Source organism: Anabrus simplex, chromosome 8 (genome assembly GCF_040414725.1).
Source record: "Anabrus simplex isolate iqAnaSimp1 chromosome 8, ASM4041472v1, whole genome shotgun sequence".
NCBI classification, from domain to species: domain Eukaryota; kingdom Metazoa; phylum Arthropoda; class Insecta; order Orthoptera; family Tettigoniidae; genus Anabrus; species Anabrus simplex.
This window is the reverse complement of record NC_090272.1, coordinates 163,710,595-163,731,893: the sequence shown is the minus strand read 5'-3', so window position 1 is coordinate 163,731,893 and position 21,299 is coordinate 163,710,595. Positions and strand designations below refer to the sequence as shown.

General features: G+C 39.5%; 1 protein-coding gene across 1 annotated transcript in view; it reads right to left on the bottom strand.

The window, feature by feature from the left end:
* The window catches only part of LOC136879242 (dipeptidase 1), an 860,664-nt gene that overhangs the window by 29,119 nt on the left and 810,246 nt on the right, over window positions 1–21,299 (bottom strand). Inside the window, exon 10 of the mRNA XM_067153050.2 lies at window positions 6,574–6,712. Coding sequence (XP_067009151.2) covers window positions 6,574–6,712 — 139 coding nt within the window. The remainder of the gene's footprint in view (window positions 1–6,573; window positions 6,713–21,299) is intronic.

The window sequence follows — 21,299 nt, the reverse complement described above, 5'->3', positions numbered from 1 at the left end:
AAGTATGAATTATGCATGTGAAAATTAAAAATTGACTTAACATCGATTAAAGAGAAAAATCAAACGTAAAAGGGATACAGATACGCAAAAAGTCATAAGACCACGGTTGTAGATCATTCCAAATTGAACGGAGATTGTGCAATCCGTTATAGGATAGGAATTTCCGAAGGTCTGCACCATCATTAAAATTGCCTGCGTATTTCGATATTCTTCGGGGATTCAAAGTGAAAAATTTAATGATCTAGGAAGTTTTCCGTTCGTTACAGGCTTAAACGTATAATTTTGTCAAATTTCAATTATCTTCTTTTTCTTCTGGCAGATTATGGCGCAATTTGGATTTTGGGCGAGGCGGGTAAAAATTAGTACTTTCAGGAAACTAAACCAAAAATTATGGAGATGGTCATTATTACCCCTTAAACGGAAAGCTGTACGAAAATTTCGCCAAAATAGTCAGTGTAGAGGCACACAGTCGTTACGATTTGATTTATATAGATAAGGAATCTGCTCCATGTAAAACATCTTTTGGGCTATGTCCGCTGGACTTAACCTGCAAAAGTGACCATTCATGATATCTCTCTTAGTAATCCTCCTGACGAAAGAATGCACATGAAAAAAAGGTTTAGAGGTGGAATTCCATCACGTTTGGTCGATTTCCAGTCAGGTTGGTCTTGTTCTGTATATGTTGTGGAAGAGTAAAATCACCATTTCGGTTCCCTATAAACCGCCAGTCCATTCCGGAACATGAAATGTTATTTACGTTTAAAACCTACCTTTGGACAGGTGGATGCTAAATATAAATTTTGGTTCGAATGTCTTCAGTAGTTTTCAAATTGTAAGGAGTACGCTTTACACGCACCCGCTCGGGAGTTAAGTCCGATGGGACTTGTACAGAAAAACGGTCCGTTAATGATATCTCCCTTATTAATCCTCGTATCGAAATGATGCACATGAGAAAAAAGGTTTAGAAATTATTATCTACCAAGGTAGGTAGATTTCCATTGAGTTTGGTTGTGTATATTTTGTGGAAGTGCAAAATCACTGTTTCGGTTTCGTATAAACCCCCAGTCAGTTCAGGGATTTAGAAACAATATTTGCCCAAAACCTATCAAGGACAGGTGTATTCTAAATATGAGTCTTGGTGGATATACATCCAGTAGTTTGTAGCACTCGCGTACATACGGCGTAATTAAGGAAGAAATAATACAGTTAAGAAAGTTGAAAGTAATAGAAAATGGATTATAGCTGCGGACAGCCGGATAACGACAAATATGTAAATGCCAAGTGAATGTATTGGAAAATCAAATGCCCCTCAATAAATTATGCTAGTGTGAGTAATGGATATAATAAAGCGGTAACAGAGGAGAAATTTAGGTCAGTGATTCTTAGGTAAACAAATAATAAGAAGATGACTAATGGTGTTATTACTTAATCTATTCGAGGGCGGTTATAATATCCAACGATATTCCGCCAATATCCCGCAGATAGGCCGATTGACGCCTCTCTTGCCTTCTACCCAAGGAACAACCACGAATTTAAAAGCATGATGAGGAAAATGGCAATACGTTACTTCCCTGCTGGCATGCAGTCAGAGACGTTGCCATGGTAACCTGTAGTTTCGTTGTCGGTCTGTCGGTCACTCAATGCAGAGCATGATACCAGCGGAAAATTGTAAATTTCTCCGTCATGTGAAGAGTAAGGTAAATTATGAACATAACGAAAGTTGTTTATAATGAAGAGAGGTTACACGTACGGTAAACGAAGTTTACAGAAAATCAATAGTATAAGAGAAAATGGAGGAAACCCATTCTGGTTTTCCTATAAACCACCCGTCTATTCGACGATTGTAAAATAATATGCATATAGAAACCTTCCCCGAGATGAGTATTCTCTAAATATGAAGTTTGGTTGAGATCTATCCAGCCGTTTCGAAGTGATGGTGGAAAAACCATTCAGGTTTTCCTATAAACCCCCGTCTATTGAAATATTTTAAAATGATATGCATATCGAAACCTTCCCCGGGATGAGTATACTCTAAATATGAAGTTTGGTTGAGATCTATCCAGCCGTTTCGAAGTGATGGTGGAAAAACCATTCTGTTTTTCCTATAAACCCCCGGTCTATTCAAAGATTTTAAAATAATATGCATATCGAAACCTTCCCCGAGATGAGTATACTCTAGATATGAAGTTTAGTTGAGATCTATCCAGCCGTTTCAACGTGATGGTGGAAAAACCATTCTGGTTTTCCTATAAACCCCCCGAGTATTGAAAGATTTTAAAATGATATGCATATCGAAACCATCCCCGGGATGAGTTTACTCTAAATATGAAGTTTGGTTGAGATCTATCCAGCCGTTTCGACGTGATGGTGGAACAGACAAACAAACAGACAGACAAACAGACAAACAGACAAACAAACAGACACGAAACGTAAAAACCACCGATTCGGTCTTGAGTTGACCTAAAACGGATAAATATCTGAAAAATTGGCAAAACAAAAGAAATTACAGACAGCGGACCCCCTACAATTTTATTTATATAGATAGATATACAATGTGTTAAGTTTGAACATTAAGTTTGTATTCAGTATTAAGCCGCATAATGTGGTTAAGTGTAAGAGAGGGCCAAGAGCCCTAACTTCGCCACAAATAAAGACATTAATAAATAAATAACTCACCGAATACCGCTTCAACCATGGAGTTCATTTTTAATTTAGACTTTATCCCCTTATTTCGAGTACCCTCCTGAGATTGTTCTCACCTGTTTGTACTAGTGATCATTCTCGCTTCTTTCATGTTTGTTACTTGTAATAAGATGTCCTGAGTCCACTCAGCTTTCACTCCAGTACAGTAAATTTGGTCTGAAAACAGACCACTGTAAAGACAGTTTCGTCCAGGAGCTGGCTTATTTCTTACAGAATACCGTTGATTGCAACGGCTAGCTCACAGCACTAGCTTTGCTGCACCTTGATCCAGTCTTACTATACTACCACCCTAATAGAATACTCATCCTAAATACTTGAAACCATCTACCTGTTATAGTTTTGTATTTCGAACCTGACATTCAACTGTGTTAGGTTTTTCCAATACTAACGTTACTTCAGACTTAGAAATGATAATTGCACTTATTTTCAGGTTCTAAGATACTAGACTACAGGTTTTCAGCACAGTCTGCCATTGAGACCAATTCGTCGGCATAGGGCAAACTACTTACAATGTTTCCAACTAACTGAATCCCTCCCTGCCACTTTATACCTTTCAGTAGATGGTGCATGTAAACAGAAAAGGTGAAGGATTATATCCTTGTCTAACCCCTGTAAGTAGCTTGCATCAAGAACTCATTCTACCATCACTTCTTACTATAGCTCAATTGTCAACATAAATGCCTTTGATAGCTTTACATAATCTACCCTAAAACCCTTAATCTCTCATTACAGGTAACATATTTTCCACTCGGTACTCCATCGTTCGCCGTGTATAGGTCTACGAACGAAGCAGCTGTCAATTTCCTGGTGCATTAGTCCAGGTGAGAATTTCTCCTGTAATGGGTTGGGGGCTACCGGTGGATTGTATAGTTCTAGGCGCCTGATCACAAGGAGGGCATGACTGAGAACATGCTCGAGGTGTCCACACCTATTGCTGACTCTCATGACCATTTACTAGGCCACTTGGACATTGCCTACGGTTCACGAACTATGACGTGACTGAATAACCCACACCATAAACCACAGTCCTTCAGTTCTCCAGGAGATATTCTGGGCTGAGCTTTTGCATACGTTACGCGTACGAAAGAAGTATGTTCCCATCAATATAAAATGTCACGTCTATTTCGCATATCTTACGATGCATGCGTTACAATAAAACTTCGTATTGGTTATTTCTTTGAACGAATCCTGTCACTCTGAACATGAATCAGGAATTTCAGGGGGGAAAATCACTTAATCCTGAAGTGTTCATGCAACACACATTTTCTCATGTTACGCTCATAGATGGCCCCTTATTATTATGCCAAGTTGCTTTAAGTCTCACCGACACAGATAGGTCTTATGGCGACGATGGGACAGGGAAGGACTGGGAGTGGGAAGGAAGCGGCCGTGGCCTCAATTAAAGTACAGCCCCAGCATTTGCCTGGTGTGAAAATGGGAAACCACGGAAAACCATCTTCAGGGCTGCCGACAGTGGGGTTCGAACCTACTATTCTTTTTATAATTCGCACCAACACAGATAGGTCTCAATGAGACCGCAGAAGAGGAAATGGCTAGGAGTAGGATGGAAGCTTCCGTGGCCTTCGTTAATGTACAGCCCCAGCATTTGCGTGGTTTTTGTTGAATCTAGGTATAACTATAATACATTCGGTACGAAATCCTCTGATACCGTACCTAGATAATTTACTGTATTCCTACGAAACGCATTTTCCTTGTGTCTCCTGAAACTAGTGTTTAAAAAAAAGGAATTTTCGATGATGCGTGTAAGGTTGTAAAATCTGACTTTGCTCTCTTCCTTGAAATGTTTGGGATTCATAGTGCATTTCCTCTGATACAATTTTCCGATTGGTTTGTACCGTTGTTAATCTCCGTAACCAAGCTAGGTTAGGAAGGGGTCATGCTGAAGCTGATTAGGTCTGTGTGGGTACGGTAGTGACTTACTGGGAAAGAACAAACGGCACGAATGTGAGCTGACTTGTGGTTGGACATTCCACTAAAATGTTTACCAAACTGTATTAAGTTTGAGGTCTTATTGAAACTCTTATGATGGCTGTATATTTCTACAGTTTCACAGTATAATTGGTCACGATACTGGTATACAGTGGAAGGTAAAGTGTAGGGTCCCTCATATAAACTCAGACCGAACGCACGGTGCTTGTACTCTGGGCTACGACAGCTGCAGTCTGGGAGGCGCGCGCATAGTTCTTGAACTTTCAAGCTGATTGCACTTGTTCGACCTAGCAAGCACCAGTCGCCAGTCTGAATCTCAGCTGTTAACATGGTGGGACAGTTATCATTGCAACATCTTATTTTCGCATGTAAAAGTTCTGGTTTCATCTTAATGGTCGTGTGGACAGTCATAACTCTCGCTATTTGTGGGCGGAAAATCCTAATGGTGTTTATGAAGTATCTAATTTTGACAGGAAGATTGGTGTTTGGTGTGCTGTTAGCGCAAGACGAATAATTGGGCCTATTGTTTTGAGACGACAGTAAATGCAGAGAGCTATCAAGATGACATTTTGACGCCGTTCTTCTATCTGTTAACGAAAGAAGAAAAAAACGTGTGTGTGGTTTCAACAGGATTCAGCCCCTGCTCATACAGCAGAAGATTCCCTTCTTACAATCTCGTAAGTGTTTGCAGACAGAGTGATCAGTGCTGGTTTATTTTCCCCCCTCGTTCTCCAGATTGAAAAGTGTGTGATTTTTACTTCTGGAGTAAACTGAAAGAAAAAGTGTATCGAACAAATCCTCACACATTGGAAGAACTGCAAGAAAACATTACGAATGAAATCAGAAACATTACAGTGGCAGAACTTAATCGCGTTAGACAGAATGTGGTTTTCAGATGCAATGCCTGTATAACACAGGTAGGACGACACATCCAACATCTTTCATAAGGTAAGATTTCATATCGGATTGTATACACGCTTAAAGCAGGGTGACCGTGCGCGACAAAATTTCGTCTGAAGAAGGTGCCTTAGCGCAGAATACAAACACTGCGCGTTCGGTCTGAGTTTGTGTGAGAGGCCCTGTATATACTATGTATATGTTGTATGTCCTCCGCTCTCTTCGCTAAGCGCCAGCCATGCCGCACGCACGCAAGCGTGGATCATTCGAGACTCGACGCGCAGTCTTCTGTGCGCGTGTCTGTTACGTCGTGTGCAGTATATAAGGAGCTCCCTGTCTGTCACTCATCAGGATTCTCCCCAGTGTCCTGCTCCAGAATACACTGAACGTCGAACACGGAGGCTACTCCTCTTAAAAGTGTGTCTCGACCAGGTGGACGGAATTCTGGTAGTATGAGGTTTCACCTCAGGTCACTACTCCACTTTCCCGTTCCTTCATCCATGTCGAGCCCCGATGTTGTATGCCACACATCCCCAGCTCACTCAAGCTCCGACACACACATTAGATTCTCTAATTGTGAACATAGCTTTCATTTAGTACAAGCTTACGAACTCAGACACTTCAAGTTAGAAGGAACTCTCTTAGCTAATCTATGCTAGTGCAAATGATAGTTTTCAACTATCACGAACTATATCTTTCCCAAGAACTATCTTTTCAAGATAGCAGTGAGTGTAAATACATTCAGAGTGTACATAGTGTATAGAAAAAGAAACTCTCTCAAGATTAATCATCTAATTTGCTTCAAGACAATTTTATGTTTTATTCCTGTACATACTGTAGAATTCTGTGTGAAGCAAATAAATAAGTTGTGTTCTTGTAAACCTTATCTTGTTTACAACAGTATAGATCATTTCTCTATATCCAGGAAGATATGAATTATCCCTACGGAACTATTTATCAAATTGTTTGTGTTAATCTCTAAAAATTCTTGTATATCACTATACAGTATTAAAATATACCTACCTGCTCCACTTCCTGAAATACTCGCAGTAGATTGAGGCCTGCTAATTGCTTTACTTCAGTTTCTCCCCATCTTGGATCTTCCATGAGAGTGGCCAGCAGCTGAGGATATTTCGATACGTCCTCCAAACCTTGTGGCGTGCTGAAACATTTGAAACATAATGTAATTAGTTAGTAGGTCCTAAAATGGGAGATATCAATATAGCCATAAAAAATACAGTCCAAATCATACAGTAGGAAATGTTTTCTTTTCGCGGAGCTTTCTAATCGAACTGGAGAATGTTACCTGTAACAGAAGAATAAATGCTGAACTAAAGCAAAGGTGCTCAGATGGGCACCCGTTGAGGCTAGTCCAGTGCGGCCGCGCAGGACTGACGTAAATGTGACTACGAAGCTCTCGTACACTACTCAGCGAAATGGTTTGGGTACAGTTTTAAAAAGTTAAAAAAATCGCTATAATTCAAGACAACTGACCTTTTCTAACTTTTCTGTCCAGATAGAGAAGGTGACTAATACTAAATAAGTATTAAAATTTACCTATGACAGCAATGACATTTACAGTAAGATACAAAAGTTGAAAACTAGAAAAGCAGCTGGAATTGATAAGGTTTCGGGGGATATACTAAAGACAATGGGTTGGGATATAGTACCATATCTGAAGTACTTGTTTGATTTTTGTTTGCATGAAGGAACTTTACCAAATGAATGGAGAGTTGCTATAGTAGCCCCTGTATATAAAGGAAAGGGTGATAGGCATAAAGCTGAAAATTGTATGTAAGCTTTGGGAAAACATTCTTTCTGATTATATAAGACATGTTTGCAAAATTAATAATTGGTTTGACAGAAGGCAGTTTGGGTTTAGGAAAGGTTATTCCACTGAAGCCCAACTTGTGGGATTCCAGAAAGATATAGCAGATATCCTGGATTCAGGAGGCCAGTTGGACTGTATTGCGATTGACTTATCTAAGGCATTTGATAGGGTAGATCATGGGAAACTACTGGCCAAAATGACAAAAGAGTGACAATGGGTGGCTCTGTTTCTAGAAAATAGAAGTCAGAGAATTAGAGTAGATGAAGCTTTATCTGTCCCCGTAAAAATTAAGAGGGGAATTCCTCAAGGCAGTATTATTGGACCTTTATGTTTTCTTATATATATCAATGATATGTGTAAAGAAGTGGAATCAGAGATATGGCTTTTCGCAGATGATGTTGTTCTGTACAGAGTAATAAATAAGTTACAAGATTGTGAGCAACTGCAAAATGACCTCCATAATGTTGTGAGATGGACAGTAGGGAATGGTGTGATGATAAACGAGGATAAAAGTCAGGTTGTGAGTTTCACAAATAGGAAAAGTCCTCTCAGTTTTAATTACTGCGTTGATGGGGTGAAAGTTCCCTTTGGGGATCATTGTAAATACCTAGGTATAAATATAAGGAAAGATCTTCATTGGGGTAATCACATAAATATGATTGTAAATAAAGGGTACAGATCTCTGCACATGGTTATGAGAGTATTTAGGAGTTGTGATAAGGATGTAAAGGAGAGAGCATATTTGTCTCTGGTGAGACCTCAACTTGAGTATGGTTCCAGTGTATGGGACCCTTACCAGGATTACTTAATTCAGGAACTGGCAAAATCCAAAGAAAAGCAGCTCGATTTGTTCTGGACGATTAGCGTTACAAAAAAGGTTGCAAAGTTTGGGCTGGGAAGACTTGGGAGAAAAGAAAAGACGAGCTGCTCGACTAAGTGGTATGTTCCGAGCTGTCAGTGGAGAGATGGCGTGGGAGGACATCAGTAGACGAATAAGTTTGGATGGTGTCTTTAAAAGTAGGAAAGATCACAATATGAAGATAAAGTTGGAATTCAAGAGGACAAATTGGGGCAAATATTCGTTTATAGGAAGGGGAGTTAGGGATTGGAATAACTTACCAAGGGAGATGTTCGATAAATTTCCTATTTCTTTGCAATCATTTAAGAAAAGGCTAGGAAAACAACAGATAGGGAATCTGCCACCTGGGCGACTGCCCTAAATGCAGATCAGTAGTGATAGTGATAGTGTCGTCAACTTCCACTTGGAATGCTGACAGTGAGTCATCTGGTGTCGAAATGAATATTCCGGTTTAATTCATACTGTGCTCGATATAAAGCGTCAGTTTTATTTTCTTATATTCATACCTTCAAAGAAAAGTAATACGTTATAATTTTTGTGTTACAATTTACAATTTCGTACAAAGATAAAGTGTTTAAGCATACATACAACGATTTACAGTTCCTTGGATGGTGGTGGTGATTATTCCATTATAAAAGTAAACTTCCTGTTATTCATTCAGCAAAACGTAATATTTACATAATTCAACAAATTTACTGCTTGATTTTGCCCTATGTTGTATTGTTATGTAACTTCCCTTGTTCACTGAGTTTCTGAAAATAGTATTGAAAACTTATGTGTCAGGCGTCCGATGATAGTAGTTAAATGGTGAGGGAGTTTCATCACGAGTGGGGACAAAGATATTTACTCAACAACAACAACAACAACAACAACAACAACAACAACAACAACAACAACAACGATGTAAGTCCATCAGAGAAATAGATATGTAATATGCCTTCAAATAAATAACTTAACTGGTGTTATTCCCGGTAGGCATAATTGGATTGTTGGTGAGTTTATCAGATAATTTAAAACCAAGCAACCACAAGGCAGACCTTATCCATCTTAACTCCGTATTATATTAGAAATGTTTATAAAGCTCCTCTTAAAGTACAATATTGAACATTGTAAACCATTACATACAGTGCAAGAATATTTGAGGTTGTTGGCTTAACTCTTTATTGTATATTGTCAAAAAGCATAATAACAATGAACATAAATAACTTATTTCTTGTAACGTAAACTGAAAATGACGTAGATTTCTGCCCTCTTTCTGTCAATATTTTCTGTGTCCATTTCAAACTCGGATATCGACACGGTGATCGAGAGTGACTGGGAGAACTTCGCCTAACCATCACGGTCAGTGGCGAAACCACCACGTCACTGTGGCTGAACGCTCATCACCTGCCCGCCCGCTTGCAGTGCTGTGCGCCCGCGGGGAGAAATGTCCAGCTTGAGCACCTCTGAACTGGAGAGTGGTGTGAGACATGGAGCAAGGACATGGGAGCAGAGACTGGAGAACAAAGAGATGAAAATTCTGCGCTGAATATATGACATTCCTTGAACGGATCGAATCAGGAATAACTTGTTAAAGTGAATGAAGTAACAAAAATGTCAAAAAAGAGACGACTGCTCTGGTGTGGTCACATTAATCCAATGAATGAAAATTATGTGGAAATCACTCTCTTGGTCTGGAGATGGAAGGAATGAGGGTGAGAGGAAGACCGAGGGGAAGATGGACTGAAGGTTTGCATTAAGATCTGACGGAGAAGCAGTTAACAGAAAACAATATTTGAAAGCGAGGCAAATAGAAACGGCTTATCACAAACGTTAACCTGTATGACCAGGATAAGACTCAGCAGAAGAATTGAAAAAGAGGAGAATAATGGACAATTAAACGCTTAATTTTTTTAAAGAACTACCTTTTTACCATTTAATGTCGATAGGCGTAAATTTACACCATGATATTGTCATGATTCCATTTTAAAGGTCCTTTAGCTCCTAAAGGATGTCATGGAAAATATTCAGACCAAGCAGCTCCAGACAGCTGTTACTAAACAACTGATTTAATCTGTTGTTTCAGATTTTCTCTCCATAATTTAATATGCATTTATTGCCCTTCGGCAAGCTCAAATGACAAGAAATTCCATAAAATGTATAAGTAATGGAAATTATATACTGTAAATATATTATTGTCCGAGATACGAAACAAACAAACAAACAATAAGGAAACAGAAACTGTAAGTACAGACAATACCTAATGCAACAAAAGTTGGAACGTTTATAAACAACTGTGAAAATATCGTAAGGTCACAGTTAAATACTTGTATGTATGTATGTATGTATGTATGTATGTATGTATGTATGTATGTATGTATGTATGTTTAGTCCTCAGCCCGAAGGCTGGTTGGATCCTCAACAGCTCCGCCATCAGCTGTCCTAGATGGCCTAGGCATCACTGAAGAGGCGTACTAGCGAAATGAGGAGTGAGGTAGTTTCCCGTTGCTTTCCTCACCGAGCCAGAATTTGCTATCAGTCTGCCAAGCCCATTGAAGTGCATGCACCAACCGACCCTATGAGTAATATTTTCACACCATTCATAGCAGGGAATGGCTGCAGAAGGAATGGCATTACTAGCATCACTCAAACCACAGTCACTTTCATCTTGTCAAAGCCAAGGATAAAGTTGAGACAGATCAATGAAAGTAACAAGATTGCTCTAGCCCATACCAGAAGACATAGTACACTGTAAACACTAGGTCCCGCCAGAAATGGCATTGTTAAATACTTAGCGTCAAAAATCTTACGTCTGAGAAAGAACCAGACCTCTCTAAAGAACCAGAGAAGCAAGGAAATGCCATTTGGTCCTTGTTTCAATGACGGTGAAGTACTGATATTCACCTCCCCGCGGTAGAGAGGGAGCAACGACTGCATATAAAAATAATATTTTATATGCAGGCGGCTAACGAATGAAGGGATCGATTATCTCCCGGTATGAGGAGATCCCCTATACCGAGTGCGAACAGTCTCTTTGAGAGTGGATGAGGGGGTATGGGTAAGGGCACTCTATTGTCCTCGGGACAAGAAATTGTTCCCAAAGGCGGAGGAACCAGTTTGGTCAACGGCATTAGGATGCAGAAGGCAACGGGAAACCACTGCATTAAAAATCCTGAGAGATATTCCAATGGCTGCAACGTCAAGATCGGAGCTGGCCGTGTGGATCGTCTACTTCCGTTTGCAGACCACGTCTTAAGAAGAAGAAGAAGAAGAAGAGGAAAAAGAAAAAGTTAGAAAGTTTTCAGTCCTTCTTTGTATTATATTCTCAAAATAAGAATATTATAGAATATGAATATAAGAATATGCAATTGGTTGTTTACAGTATACAGAATAGCGCTGTAGGGCGGTGTGACAATGCGTAAATCTCAAAACTGTCTGTGTGTGCTTTTATTGTAAGCCGACGATGCGATCTAATGGAATATTTTGGTTTATAACATTTAAGTATACTATGTCTACTAGGTGAATGATTAATACTTAACAAACCTTGAGGAATTTTCTAAGTTGATTGCCAATATGTCTGACGAAGTTGATATAGACAAGTGCAAAGAATGTTTTCCCTTGTGCCATTACGTGTCTCTTCTTGGTGTTGCTTTCCCTAAAAAACTAAGTTCATAACAACCATTAGTCTCATTTCCGGCTCCATGGTTAATAGTTTGCCCACTGGCCATTGATAGTAGACCTCCTGGGTTGGATTCCAATTCAACCTTATTCGTTAATTCATCTAGCTCGGGGGACCGGGTGTGTGTGCCATCGTCAGCTAGGGTCCCATCTTCACAGAACGCAGGTTGCATATAGCTGTCAACTCGAAAGACCTGCATCGGGCCCCTCCGGAGACCATACGTCATTATTGTTAGTCCTATGCACGTAAATGTATGTATAGCCTACATATTATTTGATTAACTTCTTTACTGTGGTGTTTACTTTAAGTTTACAATTGTAAATAGTTGAGAATACAGAAGGAATAATTGTAACAAGTTAACAATAATAAAATTATTGGCTATACGTCCCACTAACTACTTTTTATGGTTTTTGAAGACGCCGAGATGCTGGAATTTAGTCCCGAAGGAGTTCTTTTACGTGTCAGTAAATCTATCGCCACGAGACTGACGTATCTGAGCACGTTCAAATACTAACTGATTGAGTCAGGATCAAACGTGCCAAATTGGGATCAGAAGGCCAGCTCCTCAACCGTCTGAGTCACTCAGCCCGGGTACAAGGAAGTTAATCCATCAATGTGGTATAAGGAGTGATCATAAAGTTTCCGTTTGAGGGCGTTGCTGCAGTGGAGATGCAACGTAGCACGACTCCGATGCGGGTATATAATCATGGACATGTAGGCGAAGGGATTAGTGTGGCAGTCCTGTCGTGCCGAGGTGCGTGCGTTAAATGCGGTCACGTGAACTAAGACGTTATTAACAAATGTGTCCAAACAGGACCAACGTGCTGTTATTCTGTTCTTGACTGCCAAAGTGCAAACACCGGTGGGCATCCATCGGACAATGAGGACTGTGTACGGCACAGCATGTCTATCGAAAATGACCGTTGTAGAATGGTGCACCAAGTTGCGTGCAGGTCGCGTTTCGACACAAGGCGTCGGTCAACCAGGGAGGCCAGCCTCATCCATTACGGACAACAACAAGCGGGTTGTGGATGACACTCGAGCTCACGCCCTACAGTCCTGATCTCCCCCCATATGGTTTTCACGCCTTCGTTTCCCTCAAAAAGGCCTTGAAGGGTCGACTCATTCTGTCGGACGAGGATGTGCAGCAGGCTGTTACGCACTTCTTCACGCAGTAGGACGCGGTGTTTTACCACACGGGGATCTTCAACCTGGTGCGTCGGTGGAATGAGTACCTCAATACTTACGGCGATTTTGCCTGACATCCCTGATTCACCATCGAACGGAAACTTTTTGATCGCCCCTTATATTTTCTAGAAGTGTATGTAGACAAACCCAATGACATTTTTACTCAGCTTTAAAAAACTTCCTCGTACCTCGGAATAGAGCAATTCATTGTTGACTCTGTAGTCCTTTCAACAAACCCAAGTAAGAATCGCGATCAGAAACTAAGTCATTGTTGTCCTGAATTCCAGTTAAACTACATAATGTCTTTTGAATAAATTTTCCCCCACTATCATGGTAACTTTCCTAAACTCACCTCCATCAAAGTAATATTTTCATTATTTTCTTATCTAACCTTAAGTAGGATGCTCTCAGGTTTGAAAAAAAAAACCTGCCAATATACTCAAAAGGACGATAGTAACGGGCATGAAACTGAATATGGCTATTAGTGGTCAAATGTTTCCTGATATTTTGTAATGTACAACATGCGAAATGTACACTTTTTTCACTATACTTAACTATAACCTATTTATGATATTTAATAACATAGGCCGATAGGAGAGATAATCCACCTGGTAGCCGCTCCAATTATGGAATCAAAAGAGCGGCCTCCTAATTAGTAAGAAGTTAACTTATGATGTCTATAACTGAGGCCAACAGGCGATCCTAACTTAGAATGAAACTTATTCTCTCCTTTGTAATTCGAGGAATAGACATAACATGCTGAACCGACAAATATCAAGGAGCATTTTGAATCATAAAATTGTATCTGCAAAATAAGAAAGTTTTGTAAAGTAAGGAAGAACAACTAAGGAGGAAGAATTGAAATTGTAACGTGTCCTTAGAAGGCCGAAACCCAAGAAGAAGAAGAAGAAGAAGAAGAAGAAGACGAAGAAGAAGAAGAAGAAGAAGAAGAAGAAGGAAGATGTAATTTTTCATTTAGAGCCGTTGTAGATAGGCATCGAGCAAAAATGTATTTATTTATTTATTTATTTATTTATTTATTTATTTATTTATTTATTTATTTATTTATTTATTTATTTATTTATTTATTTATTTATTTAAGATTTTGCTTTGCGTCGCTCAGGCACAGATACGTCTAATGGCGACTATTGGGTAGGAAAGAGCCCGGGGTGGGAAGGATGCGACCGTGACCTTTATTAAGGTACAGCTACAGCATTTGCCTGGTATATTATTACTATTATTATTATTATTATTATTATTATTATTATTATTATTATTATTATTATTACTGGTAAGCATGGGAGAGAGGTGTTGAGTACTATTATTATTAATGTTGTTATTAATATTCTGGACCGTGTGGCTAGCCGCAGTACCACAACTTGGCGGTAAGATACGACTGCCATTATTGTCAGGGATGACAATGTTACCATCGCCATTGTTGCGCGTGAGCAAATGCGCGGGATGTTTAGCAGCATCAATGATGTATCTCCGTGCATTGCGTACCTTATTACTGAGGTGAGCAATGGCACGATCTACATCATTCTTGCTAGTAATTGGAAAAGTCTTCAGGTTTTTATTTAAATGCCACGTAAATTTGTGGTAATTTAGATTTAAAGGTTCTTTAGGAAAAAATGGCTCATCAAGCCTAACCCATGTAAGATTGAAGATGATGGGCTTATGATCCGAATTTAGCTCATCAGGGACTAGAAAATCAATAGTCCTGTTATAAAATTTGGTTACTGCCACATCAAGCACATCAGGTAGAATCCTCTCTAGTAATTCAACCGACCCTGGCATCCTATTATTAAAGCAGGTCATGGGGGCCAAGAAGCCGCGTACTCGTCTCAAGTATCGCGGCCCTTGGATCACTTATGACCCGCTTTAATTAGACCCAGCTCAAAACCTCTTTTCGGACTTTTCCAAATTTTTCTTAACACTTTTTCACTAAACATCCTCAAAATTAACCCCTAAAAATGCCCGTTTGTTAGGAAGGCAACATGGCAATGCATAGCTCTCCGACCCTCTAAATTAAATTACATTCCCCGTAGCGAAGAGGGGGTTTCAGCTCTGACAGGAGGTATTAATGACCTCTTCGACAGATTGCTTTTCCCCCGCTAGTGTAGCAGAACAGAGACTTTTCCGACTCATCGGCATTCCCCTGAAACAGATGAGTAGAGGGGCATAGTTTTCGCCCCGGGACTCTCGTGGACTTGCTCTCAAAAAAAAAAAAAAAAAAAAAAAAAAAAAAAAAAAAAAAAAAAAAAAAATTGCCTGGTGTGAAAATGGAAACCACAGAAAATCATATTCAGGGTAATCCACTATCTCCCGAATTCAAGTCAACAGTTACGTTATGATTGACTATTTCAGATTGAATTTTTTTAAATAATTGAATTGTTCACTTGACTGTCTCATAGTTATTAATGTGAAGGCAGACAAATAGCGTTACGTCTATACCGTCGACAAAATGCTTGTGTCATCGAACATTTAATTTTAAGTAAATATCGCGGATCACAGAGGTGTAAGAAGCAGCTGGGGTGAATGGGCAGACAAGGAATTAACTAGAGCATAAGTTAACACGATAATGTTTTAAATTTTATTTATTTCCTTTGTTTGAAATTAAAATATGATAAATAGAAGATCTGAATAAACCATAACAATATTCTAATGAGCTCGTCAGCTCCAACGACACTGACTTAAAGTCCAAAAAATCAGGTACAACTTGAGAAAAATAAAAATACTAATTTCCACAGAAAAGAGCTGGATTGTTCTTGGCAGGTACAAAATTTACAAGAGCGCTATTTGCTCCTATCCTTTACACTACAAGGGAGTCTGGGCACCAATTATGCCATAGTCGAGCCTCACAGAGGCGTCACATTTTAAGAGCGCACTTACAACCTGTAGGTTGTTCTTAATTAAAGTATTTACACATCGTTGCTCTGATGTAGGCTTATTTATCGCTCAACAGTTTGTTGCACACTGTTACACAAACAATTACCGAATAAACAAGGGCAATGAATGTCCATGCTAAATGGCCTTAATGTAAAAAGAAAAGGTTTAACATGATTGGCCATGAACAAAATGCTGGGAAGCGAAACCCTTGCACTCCTTCTAGAATATTTTAAAAGCCTAAGAGGGCGCATGGCTCAAATATAAAGAGGCTAAGCCTATTCTGCGCAGTGGTGATTAAATGAGAAATATTCCATTCCAAAAGAGTGTTAAGAATTTTAGATGATTAGAAACTTTAGTCACCAAGTTGAATGGGAATTAATAGAGGGTAAACACTCTTTGTTCCTTTACATTATATTTTTATCAAAAGGGAATAGAACAGAGTCCTCATACCGGCCAAAAATTCTACATTCTACACCAGGTTTAGAAGTTTACGTAAAATAAAAGAGGTTTGTAACCTTCCCCTCAAGCTAACTGCCGGAGCTATCATATGCTATGAAAATTCTGCAATTACCTTGAGTTTCTGGGCCTTCTGAACGTATACCGCGGCCGCTACCCCCGAAGAACACGTCCAATCACAAAACTGGAGCGATCAAGATGACAATACCGCCCTAAAGCGCCCAGCTTTTATAGTATTTCGAGATGAAGTTTCCATAACTCTTTACAGACAGAGTGGATTCCTGCATATATCTCCAATTTTAATTGGCTAGCGAAAAATACTTACAAGTTTCTGATTGGTTAATAGCTAGTGAAGAGGGAAGAAGCAGAAGTGTAGACAACTTTAATACATAAAGAAACAATCCTAAGAACCAGGTTGACAAACCTCAAAATTACAACTTTCTTTATGGAATAATTATAGTTTACCCCGCAAGATGGAGCAATTAAATCTATGGTAGAGACATCTAACAGTTGAAAACCCAAGTATCTTGCATAACATCAGTTCAAGATTGATTACATAGATGGCCTTATAGAAGGCGCGCAGTTTAACTGGCCGGAGAAGGTGCATCCTCGGTACAATAACCATTCCTTCATCATTATTATAACTCCTCTATGGATCAAACTGAGGTGATTCACAGTAACAGCACAGCGGTAATCACATTAATAGTCAAACTACATATAAAATATTTTACATCAACTTATGACAATAATTCAAAGTTTATAAAGTTACTTGATTAGTGAGGGTAGACAGTCTGAACATACAGAGGAAGGTCTATAATAAATGTTTACCGGGCGAGTTGGCCGTGCGGTTAGGGGTGCGCAGCTGTGAGCTTGCATCCGGGAGATAGTGGGTTCAAACCCCACTGTCGGCAGCCCTGAAGATGGTTTTCCGTGTTTTCCCATTTTCACACCAGGCAAATGCTGAGGCTGTACCTTAATTAAGGCCACGGCCGCTTCCTTCCCACTCCCAGCCGTTTCCTATCCCATCGTCGCCATAAGATCTATCTGTGTCGGTGCGACGTAAAGCAAATAGCAAAATATTAATAAAAATAATAATAAATGTTTAACCAGCAACTTATTATTTGATTAGTATAAGGAAGGCAGATTGTTAAGAGGAAGTTCAAAAACGTGATTCTACAACCTACAAAGTCTTTGCTTTATGCAGGACAACATAATTGCTTCGAAGGATGCCTGAAATTAATTATGTAACCCATAAGTTATTTTATTAATGCACGGGAGTCTGTTCGCAATTTCAGATTCGCAAGGTGCTTTAACTTAATTAACTTCAGCTATATTGTCAGCGAAGGAAATTTCTCTTCTTTTGTTTATAATCATATTCATAGAGAATAATGTAGGGAAAACACTGAGAGAAAGAGCTGAGATGCCCTGAATGTCCTGTTGAGTGAAAAAAACAACAACAACAATGAAACTAAAATTTGGTTTGTCATTCGTTCTTACCACATCCTCACGATGGACCACTTCGCTAGAAAAGTGAATTATTTACATGTTCCATGTGATCATTGCTACGTTTTTTAACCGTTATTTCATTGTTGTAGCCTATTACGTACCAGAAATGCTTTAGGATTTATATTTGGGTAATGAATTGGCTCAAAGTATTGTGCTGAACTGGATTATTTGTTGTGAACAGTATGGACAAACCTCACTTCAAAGAACGTTTTGGGGTTTTAAAGAAAAGTTTCATTTATTTCTCGACTTGATGCACTTTATAGACGAAAGTAATCCCCACGTTAGAGACAAGTAACGTGTACGAAAGCTAATCAATAATACGACAATCAAATGCTTCCTGATCACCTACCCCCTATCGAAGAGTCAGATACTCCAAAATGAGAGCGTGGGTTGGCGAGTACGTTTCCCCTAGCTGAGCCTGGCATTGCATTGCCTTACTTGCACCATGCTCTTCACCTTCATATTTTATAACTAACTTTCCTTTCTCAACTCTTGTTCTTTTCTGACCATAACGATATTAGGTTTGTAAAGCCTAGTAAGTCTTTCATTTCCACACCCTTCGGAGACCTTCGATTTCTTTTGCGGAAAACTTATTTCTTCCAAGTGTCGGCCCTCTTCCAGTTTTTCTGATTGGTGTTAACAGCGAATGGTTGTCCGTTGGTCTTCCTCTTAAAGCAATAATCACCACCATTTCTAATCATCTATATTTTTCCATAGCTTAGGTAGTCAAAATTGTTTACGACGTATCATTTGAAAGTGAATCTGCTAGGTGATGATTGTTCTGTCCTAAAATGAATTTGTGCATTAAGATAATTATCGTCATGTATCATGATAAATATGTCTTACAGTCAGACTTACTGCGATGTTTGTGTTAATTTGTTTTTTCTTCGAATATTTATTGGCACTACGTTTATTCTTGTGATGGAAGAACTTTATTGTCTTCAACTCCTTCATTATTGATACACTAGCGGCAGGTAGTGGGTTCAAATTGAAAGGAGAAGTGTACCTTACTCTTTCCTGTTGACAATGAAGTGTACTCCCTGGCATGTAAGCCTATAAACTAAGGGTACTACCTCACTCTTTCCTTTTAACACTAAAGTGTACTCCCTGATACGTAAGTCTATAAACTAAGTGTACAACCTCACTTTTTCCTGTTAACACTAAAGTGTACTCCCTGGTACGTAAGTCTATAAACTAAGTGTACAACCTCACTCTTTCCTGTTAACACTAAAGTGTACTCCCTGGTACGTAAGTCTATAAACTAAGTGTACAACCTTACTCTTTCCTGTTAACACTGAAGTGTACTCCCTGGCATGTAAGCCTATAAACTAAGGGTACAAACTCACTCTTTCCTGTTAACACTTAAGTGTACTCCCTGGCACTTAAGTCTATAAACTAAGTGTACAACCTTACTCTTTCCTGTTAACACTGAAGTGTACTCTCTGGCACTTAAGCCTATAAACTAAGGGTACAACCTCACTCTTTCCTGTTAACACTTAAGTGTACTCCCTGGCACGAAAGCCTGTAAACTAAGGGTACAACCTCACTCTTTCCTGTTAACACTTAAGTGTACTCCCTGGCACGTAAGCCTATAAACTAAAGGTACAACCGTACTCTTCCCTGTTAACACTGAAGGTCTGATTTATAGTTATTTTCTAACCGTTGATTTGGATTCAGTGTCTCTAACCATACAGTTTAGGGACTCTAATTGTGATACGACGTCTTACAGTCACAGTTAATCTGGCGTGTTGGCACTATACAGTCATGGTTAATTTTGTGACTTACGAAAATTACGTATTGCCAGTGCCGCAGTATTGTCAAAATCACGAGTGTTTTATTTGTTGGTGTAATTAAAGCATATTTTCTCTATAGGCTTGTAAATCCGTTTGAGTAATATCCGGTGAGTATAATTGTGGCATGTTCGAATGATGCATTTCATAACGTAGGTGGTGTGAAATGACTAAGACAGCGTTTTATTAATTACTTTTTTGTTTCGTCCAATACTTATATATAGAATTCGATTAGGATGTCTATGAAGCAAGAAAAATATGCAAGAACTCCTCCGGAAAGGAAAATAACATTCCTCTATGAAGGTCGCCAACGGCCGTAGCCGTGTTGAAACAACGGATCCCGTGAGATCTCCAAAGTTAAGCAACATTGGGCGTGGTCAGGAGTTGGATGGGTTGCCACGCGCTGTTGGTGGGGGGTAAGGGAATGGAGGAGCGGAAAGAAACTGGCCACCCTACCACACGTAAACTCCGGCTCAGGAACACCTCTGCGGAGGTTCGGACCTGCCTTCGGACAGAATAACCTTTACCTTACCTATAAAGGTCAGTTCAGTTGAAGTGGAAGGAAAGTTCGTTATCAACCCAACTTAACCTAATCTTGTCTTGACACAACTTCGATACGGTTTGCACACTTAGCCTTTGCGCGTTCTTATTGACTTACGGCGTATGTACATATGATATATTTGTTTGTATTATTACAGCGTGGTTTCTCTTCAGTGTGACAGGTGATAAGTCCGAAGAATACGGTTATAGTATTGCATACAGGGTGAAGCGTAATTCGCGCACTCGGGCGTCGCAGCGCGACTCCTCACATGCCAGCAATAAAAAAATGTCTCTTACAAAATTTCGTCTTGCGAGTATATCCGGCAGAAAAACGACGTTGAAGAGTAGCAATCTGGCAACACTGTAACCATATGTAGGGTAACTACCTCTGTCAGCGGAAGTTAGTCGTACAGTACAGTTGGTGCAGTGGGTAGAGTTTTGGGTTAGCATGCAGGAGGTCGAGTGGTCGATCCTGGGTTGAGGCGTTTGCTTTTTTTTCGTAAATGTAGTCCAGGTGGTATGGTATCTGGTATCTTAATCGTCAACAGCGATTGCAGTGAGTCCTCTAAAAACCATTTGCACTTACATACTACGATCCTAGAAATGGACGAACAGTCGTTTTCATTGGTCAGCTTTGAAAGGCGCCCTTTTCACGTCGAGGGCGTGAATTTATTCGCACCACTTCATCTACTAGATGCGAAACCTGTTTGTTTCAGCTGTCTATTTCTTATTAGTCTAACCAGGTATTTGTTGTTTCAGCGTTACAAAATGTTGTAAATGTAGGATACATGTCACCTCAGAAACGGCGTCTTACTGTATTACAGTAGGTAATGTCAGATGGAAATTAGCAAATAAAAAATGCACCTCAACCCAGGATCGAATCATCGACCTCCTGCATGCCAACCAAAAACTCTACCCACTGCACCAACTTTACAGCACGACGAGAACGTGCTGACAGCGGTAGTTACCCTACATATGGTTACAGTGTTGCCAGATTGCAACTCTTCAACGCCCGTTTTCTACCGGATATAC